At 38.7% G+C, this 18,407-nt stretch overlaps 1 protein-coding gene across 1 annotated transcript in view; it reads right to left on the minus strand.

Moving 5' to 3' along the window:
• The window catches only part of NHS (NHS actin remodeling regulator), a 327,136-nt gene that overhangs the window by 4,208 nt on the left and 304,521 nt on the right, over positions 1-18,407 (minus strand). The window contains exons 4-8 of the mRNA XM_087813442.1: positions 13,899-13,961; positions 11,707-11,899; positions 8,743-8,874; positions 4,558-7,536; positions 4,145-4,271 (exon numbers count right to left, since the gene is read on the minus strand). Of these exons, the coding sequence (XP_087669568.1) occupies positions 4,145-4,271; positions 4,558-7,536; positions 8,743-8,874; positions 11,707-11,899; positions 13,899-13,961 (3,494 nt within the window). The remainder of the gene's footprint in view (positions 1-4,144; positions 4,272-4,557; positions 7,537-8,742; positions 8,875-11,706; positions 11,900-13,898; positions 13,962-18,407) is intronic.

The raw sequence follows: 18,407 nt of genomic DNA on the forward strand, positions 1-18,407 counted from the left end.
TAGTACTCACAGCTGGAGGGAAATTCTCTGATAACCATCGGATAGAAATTAAATTCTGGAAATGGCCATTTCAAATAATGACTAATGTGGAGATCAGACGTTCCAGAGGAGGACTTATTGGGATGTTTTAGAATAAGAAAATCCTACACTCCCAGTTAGAGTGTAGACGGTGAAGGAGTGTTGCTTTCTTTTATTAAATCTGTCTTTGCAATACAGATAATGCTATGATGTCTGGTATTCCAATGAACACTAGAAGAGCAAAGTAGGTGGAACTGCGGATGGGACAGGATTAGCCATCGGTTGCTGGTTTATAGGCTTGGATGATAGTTATGTGTGTCTCTCTGGGAGGGGGTGCTATTATACTATTCAGTCTGCTTTTTAAATAAAAAAAAATTCTTAGGTGACTTTTTAAATAAGTCAATCCATTTTGGGCTGCAAATAACATTGTTCATAGCTGCTTAGGAACATCAACAGTGTATTAATCAGTAAGCCAACTTTCTGTGAAGAACTGAAAACCTAGACCACATCTGGAACACTTAAAGCTATGTACACTGTAAGCTATCAAGAAAATAAAATCATTCTTAAGAAGATACAAATAAATGGGAGCATATACCATGCTCATGGGTAGAAAGAATTAGCATCATTAAAATATCCTTGCCCTGGCCAGTGTGGCTCTGTGGTTAGAGCATCAGCCTGCGCACCAAAGGGTCACGGGCTCGATTCCTGGTTAAGGGAACATACCTGGGTTGCAGGTTCAATCCCTGGCTCCAGTTGGGGCATGTGTGGGAGGCAACCAATTGATGTCTTTCTACTTCTCTCTCATACCTATATATGGTCAATTAATCCATGACAAAGGAGGCAAGAATATACAATGGGGTAAAGACATTCTCTTCAATAAATGGTGTTGGGAAAACTGGACAGATACATGCAAAAAAATGAAACTAGACCACCTTAGTGGTTACACCTTATACATGAATAAACTTAAAACGGATTAAAGACTTAAATATAAGACCTCAAACCATAAAACTCCTAGAAGAAAACTTAAACACCAAACTCCTTGACATTGCTCTTCAAAGGAAACCATCAACAAAACAAGACAAGCTACAGAATGGGAGCAGATATTCACCAATAATATATCTGATAAAGAGTTAATATCAAAAATTTATAAGGAACTCATACAACTTAACACCAAACCAATAAACAATCCAATTTTAAAAATGAGAAGAGGACTTGAATAGACATTTCTCCAAATAGGACACACAGATGGCCAAAAGACATATGAAAAGTTGTTCAGCATCACTAATCATCAGAGCAATGCAAATTAAAACCACAATGAGATATCACCTCACACCTGTCAGAATGACCATCATCGATAAATCAACAAACAAGTGTTGGCGAGGGTGTGGAGAAAAGGGAACCCTTATGTACTGTTGGTGGGATTACAAATTGGTGTAGCCACTACAGAAAACAGTATGGAGGGTCCTCAAAGAATTAAAAATAGATCTACCTTATGATCCAGCAATTCCACTTCTGGCTATTTATCTGAAGAAATCTACAAACGAATTCGAAAAGATGTATGCATCCCTATGTCCACTGCAGCGTTATTTACAATAGCCAAGATATGGAAACAACCTAAATGTCCATCAATAGACAACCGGCTAAAAAAGCTGTGGTACATATATGCAATAGAATATTATTCGGCCATAAAAAAGAATGAAACATTACTGTTTATGACAACATGGATGGACCTAGAGGGTATTATGCTAAGCGATATAAGTCAGACACAGAAAGACAAATACCGTATGATTTCATTTACATGTGGGATCTAAAGAACAAAATAAAAGAACAAACAAAACAGAAACAGACTTAAAGATACAGCAAACTGATCATTTCCAGATGTGAGGGGGATTGGGGGACTGAGTGAAAAAGGTGAAGGGATTATGAAGTATAAACTCTCAGAATAGTCACAGGGATGTAAAGTACAGCATAGGGAATATAGTCAATAATACTGTAATAACTCTGTGCTGTGCCAGGTGGGTACGAGGCTCATCAGGGGGATCACTTCATAAGTTATATAAATGTCTAACCACTATGCTGCACTCCTGAAACTAATAGAATATTGAATGTTAACTGTAATTGAAAAAAATATATAAATATAAAATATACAAGTTAGAATATATGTGTTTATAATACATGGGGAAAATACAAAGGAATATACTCCATATTTAATGGTAGCTATCTTAGAATGACTGCATTTCCATTTTCTATGTTAAATGCTCCTTTCAAGTTTGAATTTCTTACAATTCAAGTTTGAATTGCATTGCATTTGCAAGAAGAACAAGGAAAGATTCAAATAATATTTTTCCCTTTAAAAAAAACACAAAATTGTTCTTGTCACTATGCTGCACATACATACACACATACATACTATACAAATGCAAATCTGTATTAACAAACTCAGTAAGTCTACCAAGCCTAGGTACCCATCATCATATTATTTATCTTGATAAGTAAACTAGTATAAATTCAGCGAATCTTCAGCGTGACTCAGTTCATTGATAGTATTCTAAAAATCCATAGGGTAGAGAAAATGTCAGCTTTGCAGTTAGAGACCAGGCTGATTTGGGTTCACTGAAACATTTGTGGTTATCTTGTGTATGCCAGTGTCCAGCACTCCAATAGGGTAGGAGTTTCAAGCTAACATTTATTTTTAGCATCTACCATATTCTAGACACCAAAATGTTATTTTATCATCAAAACTGAGAACGTGAGCTGTAAGTCTCTCCATTTCCAGTAAGGGAATAAGTAAAGAGGTTTTCACTGACTCAAGACTGGATGAGAAATGGCAGCATTGGGATTCAATTCTGGGACTTTCTGTCTCCACTACTTACGTTATATCCACTATTCCAGAAACTAGCATTTGGTTCTTTGGGGTAAGAATTTGGCTCTTTAACTTACATAGCATTTTAGTCACTTGTCCTAAGTGACTAAAGTAGGGTGAGAGGAATATAACTGGAGCTTAGACTATGCAAGGGGCAAAGAAGAATAAACTAGTAATTCTTCACTCTCTGAATGGAGAAGTGTGCCTGATAGGGTATACACAGAAGGCATTTCTGATTGGCTCCTTTCAAAAATGTGTTGAACAGCAGTGCTCTTTTTAAATAAGAAAACCACACCAAGAGAAAAACCAAGTTCCTTTAAAAAGTAGAATTCTGGGAAATATAATTATAAGCTACTTGCAAGAACTTGTTTCAAAAAGTGTAACTTCATGAGGTAGAAAAGAAAGTCCCCAAGATTTTTCCCTTGGGAGTCCCATCTAAGTCACTAAGGACTAGTGGGAGAAAGCAGTCACAGCTATGAAAGGAGTAGTCACATCATGTTTGGATAGCTCGGTCTGATATGGGTTCAGTTTCCAAGGGCTAGTTCCTGCTCTGTTCAGTCACAGGTTGTAAGGAGTATTCTTGCCAATCTGGGCACTGACCACAAGGACGCAGGGGAAGGATGAGAGAATCTGAAAGGGCGGCATTGACACACTATCCTAGAAAGCAGCCCAGAGGACATCCCCTATTTGTGAGACATGGAACATTAATTTTAGAGAAGGCCAGTGTTGTTAAAGAAATTTAAGTTTTAGGAAGAGACGAAAAAAGGGAGCAGTGGTGACTTGTTCTGAGCTATGATATGGGCAGGGCTTTAATAAACTGCCATCTCAAATTTGGGGCTCTGTTTAGTGAATCACCTTACACTTATCTCTGTTAATATAGGATTATAGCTTTAAGCATGTTTTTTAGGTTCAAGAAGCTATTTAAAAGTCAGAAATTCCACTAGAGTTTGAGCTTTCACTCTAAGTTACTTAACCACAATAGTTTTCAAATAAAAACTTGTTCCAGAATGTCTTTCCTAGGGAAAAACATCTTCCCTCAGCAGTTCTTTTGAAAGTCTCTCAATTGAGGTCAACCTAACTATATGTAAAGAATCATATTTCCCAACTTGAATACAGGTCTATCAATTTGATTTGGAAAAATAATTTTTCTTTGCTTGATTTTGTTCTTTTTGCTGAATGTATTACATGTACACAGGGCTTTCCTATATTTGCATTTGATGAGAAGCACCACAAGAAGCAAAACCTTTTGTATTGTTGCCTCACCTGTGAATGACTGCAAATAAATCCTCAGTTGTTCGAGGTTTGTTTGGAGACACAAACACACCTTCCACTTCAGTCTGAGAGTCTTCACTAAGTGGTGAAATCATAGAGTCATCACTTGGTGACGATTCTTAAATTAAGAACAAAAGCATCTTTAGGAGGAAGTCACCTGCATACTGCTGTGCTTCACTGACTCAGGGGACAAATAAATTACCTTTTTGCCATTTTTAAAATGAGAGAGATATCTGTCAGGTTAGTTCCTCAAGAGCAAAAGCTTTTATCTCAGTTGTTTTAATGAGGGAAAAGAAATAGTAGAGGGATCCCAACACCCCAGGGCTGTACAGTGTTATGGGGAATGTAAGAAAGAAAAATTTCAGGAAGTGCCATGACACCCCTTTCCATAGTGACAAACTGACCTTTCAGTGGAACCTCATCCACACTTCTTTGGGTCTCCTCTGCTCCGCTGTTATCAGAGGCACTTTTGGCTGAAATACCTGAAGCAATATTTTCCTGCTCAGAACATTTTTCAGGGCATGGATTTACAGTTGATAGCTCTGCTTCATAGCTGATATCCCCAGGCACTTTGTCATGGTGGCGGCTCATCCCAAGTTGATGCTTAAGTTGATTACTTATGTCTGTGGCTCTAGTTGATGAGTTTGACTGAGATGTGAGCACATCCACGGACTCAGGATATACAACTTCCTCCCGATCTACAGAGGATGCCTTTTGGACCTGTGCTAGGGTTCCATCTAGACCAGCTCCATATTGTAGTATTTTACCATTCAAATCATTTGGGCGGGCAGTAGAGACCCTCTGAAATCCTTCTGTGGGAAAGTCACAATTTTTACTTGGTGTGTATTCTGGAATAGGCTGACTCTCCATATGTATTTGGTCTTTTGTAACACTTGAATCTAGAAGATTGCTACCAGCTGAAGTTACTGTTTCAGGATCACAATGATTCTTCACATCGAAAGCACGCTTTTTTTCTAACTGTAGTTTATCTGATCCCGTCTCAACTGCAGAGGAGTCTAAAAAGGACAATATGTTGTCCTCAGTGGAGTGCTGACGTGATATTGATTTCTTAGCTATATGTGGCCTAATCTTACCCGGAGACAGGGCAGCCATTGTGAGAGTGCTTTGCTCTAAGTAGGGAAGTTCCATATTGTTGCCTTCTTTTTGCTTAATTTCTTCAGACTTATTGATGGACTTAAGGTTAACAGATTTCAGGACTGTTGGTGTGATTGCAAGGGACGGTGGAGGATTCGACCTCAGTGTTTCCCCTACTGTGTTCTGCTTATTATGACTAAAAATATGCAATGGGTTACGGTGGTGGAATGGTTTATTCAAGACATGAAGAGCACTTAGGTCAAGATGGGTAGGAGGTATAATTGGAAGTTCAAGGTCTTTACTTAGTGATAGCGCTCCATCTTTTAAAGAGGGTTGCTGCAGTGAAGATTTCCTTTCTGGGACTTTCGGTTTTCTTTTGCTACCTCCAGGAGACAATGGACCAGAAAAGAAAGCTGTAGGGAAAGAGGATGTTGGTGTTTCAGACTGGCTTGAGTAGCCACTTGATGGAGATGCCAAGCCAGCTAGCTTTTCTGGTGAAGCCAGTTTAAACTCATTGTCAACTGAAGGAAGGGATGGGGTGGTGGCTCTTGATTCTGACTGGGATGTTTGGGATTCAGAGCTCTCTGGAGATTTGATACATTCGATAACTGTGGTACCTGTAGCAGTGCTTGAATTAGATAAAGATCTGTAAGGATCATTTGTTTTCAAGTCATTTAGAAGCCAGAGGTCTGCATAGTGAGTTGAATCAGCACCTTCTTCTTTGAATGGTGTAATATCTGAAGTGTCTAATTGAGGTTCTTTAATACCATGTTCATTCTGGTTAATCCAGGAAGGTTCCTGCTTGGTGGAAAGACTGGTATTTTCCATTCGAGAAGGCGTGTTGGAGAAATCAAGAGGCAGCTTCATTTCCCTGGAACTGTGAGGCAGAAGCTGGCCACTGCTAATCTTTGGTTCTTTCTTCTCAGAAATCTCTGCATTTCCATCGGACTTCCTCAATGATGAGCTCCTTTTAGGTGGGGTCGGCTTTGCCTTTGGTTTCCTGAAAGAGATGCTTGGTCTCCCCTGCCTTCTGTGGTCTAAGTAGTCCTGCCAGGCACAGTCTGGAAGAGTAGGAGGAGCTCCAGTGCCCTGGCCATTCTCTGGGCCCAGGGATGCATAGTGACAGACATAATTCTTACTACCTTTGAGACCACAGTCAAAGTGCATGGAGGTGTAGTATCCTTCTGTGTCCACTGAAAAGTGAGAGCTAGTGTCAGCTTTGTCCGATGGAGACTTTTCCAGAAAGCTGTCATAAGTGGCCATGCTTGTGAAGCTTGGGCAGCCCAAGCTGTCTGCCTTGGGGCGCTCAGGACTAAAATCATGGTGGCAGGAGGCATCATGATGATGGTGTAGGTAATTCCACTCACTGTCACTTGTGTTGCTATTATTGGGGTCATCCAGAAGATCTGCCACAGTGGAGGTAAAGGAGTTTGCCCGGTGGCCTCTCACTTTATCCAAGTGGTCATTGTACTGCTCTGTCACAAAGACACTGGCATCCTCATTAGCATGAGGGGCCGTATTTAGTGACAACTCCGAGTCACAGTGTGAAGAGCCAGTGAGGGGAGGAGAAGCTGCAGGAGGGATTGTCTCTGAGGTCTGTGAGGGGCATGTGGAGCTGCTCCCACTCCAGTTGCCACTGGATGACTGGTGGTCGTCTTTCTGGTCCATGTGGCTGCTAAGGAGGACACCAGCTGTGGAGATGCAGTGGATGGGGCTCCCAAAGGTGTCTGAGTTGGAGGAGATGTCACAACTGCCAGAGTCAGCAGCCATTCGGGACAGACGGGACCTCCCTCTCTCACTTAACTTGTGCTGGGGGCTGTGCAGATGTTGAGAACAGGCCAGATCCAATGCAGGCTGGTGTTCCTGGGCACTTGGGCTACTGGGAGCCTCACTACAATCATTAGGGGCTCTTTCTTGGTCACCCACAAAAGGCTCCTCCTCTTCATATGCTGAAGGTTTAGGACCAACTTTGGGTTCAGTGTCTCCACCTCTATTACCCTCCCGGGGAAGACTCCGAGATCTTGTGCGGCTGCTCGCTGCAGTGTTAAACATGGTGTCACCTTTGTCTGCCAACGCAGAAATATTGCCAGCAGAATGTGAAAGGGAAGCTGCAATGCTTTGACCCCTTTGAGCTCTGATTCTCCTTCTGGATGGAGCAGCAATCAAAATGTCCTCAGTTTGGCACTCTGAGTCCCTGGTTCCAGATCTCCTATTGACAGTGTTGGAAGGGTCTGGATTTGTGTGTACAATCACATTCCTTTCCCTGGCCACAGGTGATTCATCCGAATCTAGGGTACATGGAAAGCATAGTGAGATATTTTATATAACAGCATACCAACAAACATTCTGAGAGATGCCCACAAATCTGGGTGCTAGCATGTTGGAGCTTTTACTTACAGAAAAAAAAAAAATCAGCATAAAAAATTAGGAGGCTGGTGTGGCTCGATTGGAGCATCATCCCGTGCACTGAAAGGCTGCAGGTTCAATTCCTGGTCAGGGCACAAAGCTAGGTTGTGGGTTTGATTCCCAGTGGGGGCGCATACAGGAGGCAACCAATTGGTGTTTCTCTCATACATCTATTTTTTCCTCTCTCTCTCCCTTTCTCTCTCTAAAATCAGTAAAACATATCCTTGGGTGAAGTTAAAAAAAAGAAACAGAAGAGTTAAAATGCTTTGGAGAATCTCTTTCTGTCTCTGCCTCTCTCTTTTTCTCTGTAGACAGACAGATAGATATAGATATATAAATATATACACACATTCTCTCTATATGTATGTATATATATTTAGAAAAGATATGCTTTTACATCTTTTGTTAATTCTCTCTTTCTTCAATATCAAATTACTTTGTCCCAATAAGTGACTACTATATTTTTAAACTAAAGTCCATTTTATCTTCTTGGCCACTATTCATTTTTATTTTGTAATATAAACATAATGAAATAAAAATCTTACAATTCACTATAGGAAATAAAAGTCTTATTTACAAAAGATGATACAATAATAATAATAATAATAATAATAATAGTAAACAACACAGAAAGAGCTGTCTTAAACACATTGAACAGAAAAAATAGGAAAAATCTCATCAAGGATATCATGTTAATTGAGTATGCTAGGAATTTACCTTTCCAATTATTAATGTCATAAAAGTGTATCTCTTCAAATAAAAGTATACTTTTAAAAATGAATCTTTCATTGAATCTTGTTACTTTTCAGTCATAATTTCCACCTTAACAAAACTTTTAAAAATTAGCAATAAAACCTGAATGTATATGCCTAAATCTATAAGGTCAAACCTTCTCAGTCAAGAACAGAGACTTAAAAAGTCATACTACCTGGCTTGTTGAACACAAAACAAATATACACCATTTTAAAACCTCTACAAGTTATAGCATTGACTTTTTCAAAGTAAGCTGGTTAAAAGTTGGCTTCTCTTTCATCTCTTTAAAATTGGCACCAGACAGAACGTTAACCAGTAACAGTTTTATACCACACCTATTTCTTGTTGGACTCTTCTGGGGATACCAGAGATGGTTTTCCTCCTCCTCAGTTTTCGTCTCCGCTGTAGTACTGATTGTGAATGAACAAGAGAGCAGCGTATACTAGCCTCTCTGTCAAAACCAACGCCTGCAACCCACAAATAAATCTCATTAGCCTTCAGAAATGGCAAACACCTTTTCATTTCCTTGGAACACAGTGATATTTATTGAAGTAAAGGAAGAATTTGGATTAAGCCTGTAAACAAATATAAGGGAACCCTTATTCAGCTCTTATTTAAATTATGCTGCAGTACATTAAGCTTTACTTCTCAACGCAGCTCTCCACAACAGCTTGAACTGCCAAAAGTAGCAAGAAGAAAAATCAAAAGAAAGAGGAGAGCCCAGCCGGGCGTGGCTCAGCAGTTGAGCATCGACCTGGGATCCAGGAGATTGCAGTTCGATTCCCGGTCAGGGCACATGCCTGGGTTTCGGGCTCGATCCCCAGTGGGGGGTGCAGGAGGCAGCCGGTCAATGACGACTCTCATCATTACTGTTTCTCTCTCTCCCCCTCTCTCTTCCTCTCTCTAAAATCAATAAAGATATACTTTAAAAAAAAAAAAAAAAGAGGAGAGACAAATAACATCAAAGAATAACCTTCACAAAGAAATGACAATTTAAGGATTAAATCTTTAGTTACTCCTATTTACTGGTCTATTTCTGGGCTCTCTGAAGCTGATATCTATGCATAGTAGATTCATAGCCAAGATGTTAACCTGAATTAGTTCAGCTAACATTCCTGACCCATCTCTTCATTAAAAGTATCTTTGTATTTTTCCCCTGTACCCACTATGCCCATCCCCCAAAACACACACATGCTGGGGAGAAACAACAACCTAGAGATGAAATCATCATATAACTGTCTACTTTCTTCTACTGACTAAATTGAACACCTTTTGGTTTAGCACCAGTGTCTTATCACTATATAATAAAAATTCAAGGTAGTCCCCAGTTCTGTAGTTAAGTGGATCTACTTTCAGTACCAACCGTAAATAAAGCTGGAATTCCCAGTCTTTACAATGTATGTGTTTCCTTTAGTAAACACAGGGAGCAAACCATGATACCTGTTAGTTTCTGTCTCCATAACCACACTATTGATACACTACATTCAGTCGTGCCCAATCTAGAACGCTGAGGATGGAGATGAGAACTTAAACTCCTCCGGCACAAGTGTGTGCCATGGAGTTTTCAGAGTGAGCTTTGCCTCAGGAAGCCATGATACCAAAGTGCTTTGGAACTTGGTTGTCTCATCATTTATCCTGATTGTTAAGCATGGGGTAGGATGGCAAGTTAAACCTTGTTGAGCTATATAATGAAGCAGTTTGAGTTTTGTTTAGCATCACAGTAATAACAGTTTCTAGAGCTCACTTTGAAAAATCTGTATGAGATATCACATGATGAATAATTACAATATTATCAGAGAATTCGTACTAATGGAATTTTCCTTTCTTAGTTCCAACCAAAAATTTAAAAATCCTTCATTCTTATCATAATAATTATAGAACACATGGCATATAGACACAAACACTTTGTGTTATATGAGCATAATCAACAACTTGGCTCATTAAAGCTCTTGAAATCAACAGATAATCTAAGCTTTCGTCTGAGAGTTCCTGAAATAAAGCAGAAGTACAGATCTTCCCTTTTCCTGGGAAGACCCAAAATCAAAGAACTAAATTTGAAAACAAGATTTTACTTACAGTGCCATGAAGAAAGCAGGTGCTGCTAATAATCAGATGTCCCCAGAACTGAAGTTAGTTTATGAGGATGCCAAAATGATCCATTTTGACAGCTGAACTCCCCTAATCCATCCCATTTAGATCATGGGGATCAGATAAAGCACACATCCTTAGAATAATTTATTATACAAGTTGAATAGGTCATCTGGAAAATTAACCTCCAGTTCATAACCAGCTGATCAACTAGAACTCTTTTTCAGGAAGGAAATAACTATGCCAGATATCAGGTCATCATTTGCTCCCTACTTTATGTGAGAGAGATCTGAGTGGGGTTAATAATAGCTGTGTCTAAAATGCATCTCACATAACATGCAATCTTTAGTCATGTGGTATCGGGGTGAAAATCAGTCATAATATGGCCATTTTGAAATTTTCAATATGTAAATAAGTTAAAATGTAACTGTTAAAGATGTTTCAAGAAAGCCCAATAAATAGATCACTTAATTTCCATCTTTGAAAGTTAGAATACTTTAAAACATTATTTTACTTACAAAGATTACCAGATCCAATTCTGGAATTTACAATGCTGCCAATAAAATTTTCCAGAAAAGTCCGGACAGGCTTGCGTTCAACCTAGACTAATATTCACACTCTCAGTACACAGGAGGAGGAAAGCAGAGTGTACAGAAGACAGGCTTGCTGGCTTTTAATGTAGAATTCAGCCTTCGTCTATGAATCCATATATTTTTAGGTCAAAAATCCCTAAAATCGCTGCAGAATCCTAAACGATCTTTTAAACAAGCCTACCTTCATCCAAGGAAGCATGAAAACAGATTTTATACTCGGTCTGCAGGATCATTACTTGCAGTTTTAGGAACCCAGGGTTTGCTGTTTTCTTTCTTGCGGTGACACGCATCATTATCATATGATTAATCACTGCTGCTTTCTCCATTATTTCAGTCTGCTAAGGCCAAAGAGCTATTTGGGGACTTTTTTTTCCCCCCCAAAAAAAGAAACTGTCCATCATTTACATAACAAGGGTCCCAGTGAAACATACGCAAATTGATGTTCAAAGCCTGACAAAAGCATATTGAACATCTTCTGGGTTGTATTCTGATAAAAAGGTATTACTTGTTCACAAAGCAGTGTTCTTAATTGGTACCCCCAGCAGCACAGGTTTTGAACATATTTACTACACAGAATATTCTGACCCAACTGCCCCTAAGAAAAGAACAGAACGATACCAGTGACATTGATGGGAATAATGCAAGAAGAAATCACTTGAGCATCTTGTTTCATCTTCTCCTCCGGTGTCGGGAGAGGCAGTGCTTTGCTCCAGTTGGTCTGCTTGTCCAGTGTTGAGGGGATATTGTGTACTGGATTTTTCGGCCTCTGCCCTAACATGACATCTGTATCTTCGTCCTCCGGGGGATGGGACTGCAAATGAAGTACATCCAGACTCAACCATCATGGTTTATACATAAACACACATATAAGGAATTTCAGTTTAGTTAAGAAAGATTTGGTCAGAAATAAGCTTTTAGGTCAAAGGAAGAAAGAGTTAGTAAACACAACTACTTGAAAGTTATAATTTCAATAATCAAGTGACACAAAAGGAAACAGTGGGTTAAATAAATATGGTTTTCAGGTCAAATGGAGTTAAGACAAGAGACAAGGTAGCCAGAAATCCCCAAAGTTCTAGCTGAAGAAAAATGTGAGTCTCTGATCCAGTGAGAGGTAGATCTACTTTCTGGATACCCATCTTGCCATAAATTCCTATTGAAAATCTTGAAGCTCAAGATGACTAGGATCAAACGAAGAAGGTGATTTGGATGCCTATGAAACATTGCGGAAAACGTGCCAGAAAACCTGGAGTCAGGAGGCATTCCAGAACACATCACCTGAAGGGCATACTAACCTGATCCGAGAAGCCAGATTAAAACACAAGGAGTTAATTTTAATGACGGACTATGGAGTTTGTGGATAACATTTTAAAAACACTGTATGCACATGGAAAAGCAAAAGTGAGGAATCCCCCCACAACTATAGTGAAAAATATAAATGGTGCTGGGAGGTGGGGTTCAGTGGGTTTCTTTTTCAAATTCGGAAGAGTAAAACAGTCCTTGTCTATTATCTTTCAGCTTTGCACTACTGAACTTTTCTTCCAGCTGTGTAGTTAAAGTCCTTGACTTCCATATGACATCTGAAAATTCTCCATCCAAACCTTTGATAGATATTAATATTGTCTGACTTTGATTTCAGGGTTGGTTTCCTAGCTCAGGTTATTGAAAAGGGTCCATCCCAATTTTGATTTCAGATTATCAAAAAACCTAGTTTCCACTACTGAGCCTAGTTTTATTTCTTTCCACAATTTGGAGGAAGGCAGGTATTTATAGCAAATAAATATTTTTTCCTCTTATTCCATTAGATTTTAATAATATTCTGTCCTAAAGTCAGGACCATTAAATTTTTTTCTCACCCTCACATTTGGAAGTATTATCCCCTGTTGACTCAGAAGATTTCACATATTGTCAAACGAACTGTTCTTAAATGCCCTTAAAGAGAAGATTCCAGAGCCAGCTGTTTAAACTAACCCCCAGCATTTGCTTACCTTGTCAGAGGTATCTGCAAAGCCCCCCAACACACTCAACAGGATATGATTCCCCCCCTTGAGAAAAATGTGTTCGCCATGAACGTTTTAGTAAAAACATTGCAACCTTCTTTCTCTCTTCAGCTTTTGTGCAGATTCCCAGGGAAGCGAATAGCTCAAATAAAGTTGGAGCACAAAAGACTTTGTTTCCTAGGTAACTTCCAAAATGAAAAAAAAGTTTGGTGCATGCAAAAAGGGAGACAGAAAGAGAGGGAGAGAGCACAAGAGCTGGAGAGAAACCCCCACCACCAGACGCCACATTTTGTAGCGATTCCTTCCTTGAATAACAATGGACTGGGAAACAAAGAAAGAATAGTGACCTGACTACAGGCTCAGACCAGCAGCCAAAAGCACTTTTTATTTAATGATGACAGGGACAACTGACTGCCAGAGAATCCTTTTGTCCTGTTGTCTTTTTTTGATTTGAGAAGCGGAACCTTTACAGTTTTAATAAATACAAGGCAGTTGGAATTTCTTTCCTCCGAACTACAAAGTCCAGGAGCAGTGTTAGGTAAGGCTCATGTTGAACAGAGCCTTATTTGCAATTTAGGGGTATGTATGTGTGTGGGGAAGTAAATGGGAAAAAGAGCCAATGAATGGCATGGCTGTCTAAATTATATTTATTTAATTCAAGTTAGGAAAATACCCACTCTTTTAATTGATTTAAAAGAATACCTGTGAGTTAGTTGGAAACAACAGAGTTTGCCATAAAGTTAAAAGAGAAGAAAGTGAAAGTGTCTGGAGAGAGTGCGATGGGGTGCAATGGAATGTTTTCAGAACCAATACCTTTCTACTCCATGGGGTCATGTGGCAACACTCAGTGGGGGAGGGCGAACGAGTGCTGTTAAACTATGAACATGAAATGCAAAAAAAAAGGAAAAATTAAAACATGCTCACAACACACAGTATACCCTGGTTAAGACAAATCTATGGTATTAATGAATGAATTTAATGAGATAACTCTTCTCTCCCTCCCTCCCTCCCTCCCTCGCTCCCTCCCTCCCTCCCTCCCTTCCTTCATCTTTATTTCATGAGAAGTAGCATAAATAGTGGTTAAGAGCACAGATTCTAGAGGTAGACCGAGTTCAAATGTTGGTTCTACCACTTATTTGCTTTGTAACCAGGGCAATTACTCAACTTATCTAAGGTCAGTTCCCTCGTCTGTAGGATAGACTAATAGTATCTACTCTCCAGGCCTGTTTTGAGGATTAAATGAATAAATATCATAATAGACTTAGAAGAGTCCTGGCACATAATAAGCTCTATATGTTAGTGTCAGCTACTACTATCACTATTATTATTATCCCTACTTTGTAGCTGTGAAAGATCTGTGAAATTGTTTTTGCAAATTTTAACTTTCTATCTCTTCGATCCCAATCCCATTTGCTAATTTGAGAAAGACTGAATTATTTTCTTTCCTTAGAGTGAGTTTATTTTCCTATGAACTACTTGTAAGAAAATTTCCTGTGTATAAATTCCTCCTCTGGACTGTTCAAAAGTTGTCTCTTCTTCATATTCATAGACTGTATTTGATGACAGGGCCAGTTTTTTGGGCATGTGGCCTGTGTAGTCACATAGGACCCCACACTGAGAAGGACTCCACACTTGTTTTACAGCTGTCACTGCCTTGAAATTCTTAGTTTTTGAATAAGAGGCCCTCCATTTTCATTTTTCACTGGGACTCACAAATTATGTAGTTAGTCTTCTTTGGAGAATAATCTGGTAACCAGAATCCCCTTTTCAGTATCTACTGAGAAAGACATTAAAACTCTTTTAAACTCTAAACCATGTCAGTGATGGATTCAATTAGGCTTCTATTACAGTACTTTCCATGTAGCATGACTTTGATGTAACATGAATTATCCCTGATGTGTCTTTTTCATTTATTAAGTTACACATTTCTAGAGGTCAGGAGCCATATTTCATTTTCCTTTCAGTTTTCCATGATGCCAACATGGAAAGAGCTCTAATAAATTATTTGTGAATTTGCCAGCTCTCTGTTTTTTAACAGTGATGGGAAACCCAAATAAAGTAAGTGTCATACTCAAGATCTCAGGAGGAAACAGGCACCACAGAATCCAAGAGAACTTACCATCTTAGTGCAAACAGGTGAAAACAAATAGAGGGAACCACAAGCAGTTCTTGGTTAAATCAGTGGCATGGTACTGACGTATGCTGGTTCTTATTATTCTTAAGCCTATGGCATACATGCATTTTTGAGGGGAACACTACAAATTTAATACTATTCTAAGTTTCTAAATTTTAACTAACTGGGTTGCTCATTAATTTTTAAGCAGAGAAAATGCCATCTCCCCAGGCACAGTTAATTTTGATCCAGATATTAAGACAAATGATTTTGTAGGGTCTATGGCTTCCCCACTGAAAGTGATAATTTTGATAGATATGGTATATATTGCCTGAGTTCAGACAATTAAGCTGGGTATCTCATAAGAATCAGTCACAGATAGTGATGTGCAGGTCTCAAGTAAGACACTGGGGTATAAAAAATAGAGAGAAAACTCATGGAAGTAGGAAAAATGGACCATGACAGCAAAGCCTATGTGGTAAAGGAATTTGTTGCCAAAAAAACCAAAGACTTTGGTATCTCATGAAAGGATTTCAAAAAATCAAACAGCAGGAAACTGCAGGGTAGAAAACATGCTAATGATATTAATATATTAACTTTGGTAACTTGTCTTAAATCTCCTAAGTCAGCTCTACTGTTGAGTAATTTTTCTAAGAGTGAAGGATAAGTGGTTTTTTCATCTGTTTGAGAAACCCCCCATCCTATTAAACAAGCATGAGGTAACACCTGGTAATGACTAAGGACAGCAAGTCCAGAGAGAGAGCTCAGACTGCTCAGTTTGGGTCATCATCATTAAGTCAAGGTCTCTGTGGGTCACACTTCACAGAATATTCCTTTTCAACTAATCAGTCTCTCCACTATTTTGATAGTCACTCCAATCTCCAGCTTGTGAAGGATGAAATTAGGCGCTCTTGAGCTTGTGTGTGGTGTGGAAGGAGTATGTTCTTTGGTTCTACCACCTAGACACAAGCACTTAAGTCCCTGCAGATGGTCTATTGATTTAGAGTATTTTGATTTATAATATTCAAAAGGGGTATGGTTTTATTTCTGCCATGAATTAGTAACTGCCTTAGTGCAGTGTTTTAAAGCATCATCTTTCCCGGGTGTTTGGTCAAAGAAAGTAAAATCATTCTGATTATTTCTGATTAGATTTTATGTGGTGAATGTAATAATCAGTTCATAGAATTTTTTTCTAAATTATCATTGAAATAAAACTGCAAAAGAACTGCTACCTCAGGGCATCTCTTCATGGCCCAGCATGCCACTCCTTAATGGGTACAGATGGATAAAGTTAGGAAAGGCTGCATGCTGATCAAACTTGTATGAACTAAATTATTCTTTAAAGGTTCTATTTAAATAAATCCTATTGCTTATTCAGGGTAAGACTTGTAAGGGTAAGAACCATTTCTTGTTCATAACTGTATTCCTATTGCATCAGCAATGCTTGATAAATATTTGTTGTACTGCTAGCACCCCATGTGCCTGGCATAAGCAAAAAAAAATCTTCTCTAGAGGAATAATATGAAATTATGTCCACATATAATTTTTCAGTACAACATCCAGTGCAAAGTCAAAGATAACCAGGCAAGGAGGAGACAGCATAAGCAAGAAACATCCCAAACAACAGATTATAGAAGCAGACCCATAAGGTCTCCTGCTTTTGGAATTACCACTCCATGCAGCAGTAGCAGTGAACAACCTTAGCTTCCCCAGAAAGTGTGTGGGAAGATTGTTAGACCATTCATTCATTCATTCATTCATTCATTCATTCATTCATTCATTCATTCAAGAGCATTTCTTTGATGAGGGTAAAAATCAGCCCCAGTGGAACAAATAAATTAAAAATAATATCTCCCTTATGAATATATGCACATTCACTGTACAATTCTTTAGACTTTCTTGTACTTTTGAAATTTTTCATAATAAAATGTTGGAGAAAAATGAAAAAAACTTTTCTCCTTCCTTTTCCAGGCTCCCATTCTGACCTTCCAATCACTGATTTTGAGACTTTAAGTTGCACCATTTTAGAATCAGCCACTACTAGTCATGCCCATCTTGTCCCTGACAAAAGATGCTTCTTTGATGCTTTCACCCTATTTCTGTCCCTGCTGGCCAATCAGTTATACTCTCAAATCTTTCCCCTTGCTTCCCATAAATATGCTTCAACAAAAGCTAGAGTTATACTTATGACAGGTGTTCAGAACAAGAAATAATAGAGATTCTACTCAAAAGCAATCAAAGACATTTTTTTGGGGTGAATAATAAAAGAATATTTTCCAAATCCCAATCTTTCTAGTGGTGTGTGTGAGAAAAGTTCATTTCTTCACTTTTGTGGCTATTTCTCCAAAGATCTCAAGATTTTCCCCATCCTTTCTCTTACTGCCAAAAGAAAAAAATCATCCCTCCACATTTTACTTTCTTTTTGGTTTTATTTTATATGCTGATTGGGGCTTATTTTGCTTCAAAACTTTCCAAAAGACATCTGTTAAAATGTTGTGGGTATTCCAGCAGGAAATGCTTTGAAAAATTGGCTTTGGTTTGTGATCTAATACTACATGACACTTATAGTAGTTGACTTTCAGAGCTGATTTATTACTATCATGCTGTCTTAAACATGAAAATATTTACCAGAGAATGGATGTTGTGGTACATTTGAATACAGGAATAAAACCTTAGTTTGAGGATGGCCAATGCAAGACACACTGGATTCCTGGTGAGACGATCTGAGATCTTATTCTCATTCTATCCTGGGGCTTGTTTGTCCTTAGACCAAGTCCCCACATTTCTACACATATTGTGACCTGTTTGTGAGATGGAAGGGGCCTTGTTTGCCTTATATTTTTCTTCACTGGAGTGTTTGTATGAGTTGTACATAAATATGAAGTATTTTGGCCCTTCTAAAGGCTTAAAGGAGTCTGGCAATACCTTCTTCACTTACTACTTTTACTGCTGCAATTACACAGCACTTTTATTCCCTTGAGACTGTCCCAAAGTCTCCTACTAGCTGTCACTGTACTCTTATCTTCCAAACATGCTTTATAATATTTTTAAACTCATACTGTGCTTCTCCTTTTCCTTTTTCCTCAACTGCAACATTACCAAAGTGAGCAACTGTGGGGGAAAATGATGAGATAAATAAAAGTTTAGGGTATATCCTATGCTTTCTATGTCCCAAGTCTTTCTTCCCTTTCCTGGTTTATCCTTTGGCA

Source organism: Miniopterus natalensis, chromosome X (assembly GCF_054644295.1).
Source record: "Miniopterus natalensis isolate mMinNat1 chromosome X, mMinNat1.hap1, whole genome shotgun sequence".
NCBI lineage: Eukaryota > Metazoa > Chordata > Mammalia > Chiroptera > Miniopteridae > Miniopterus > Miniopterus natalensis.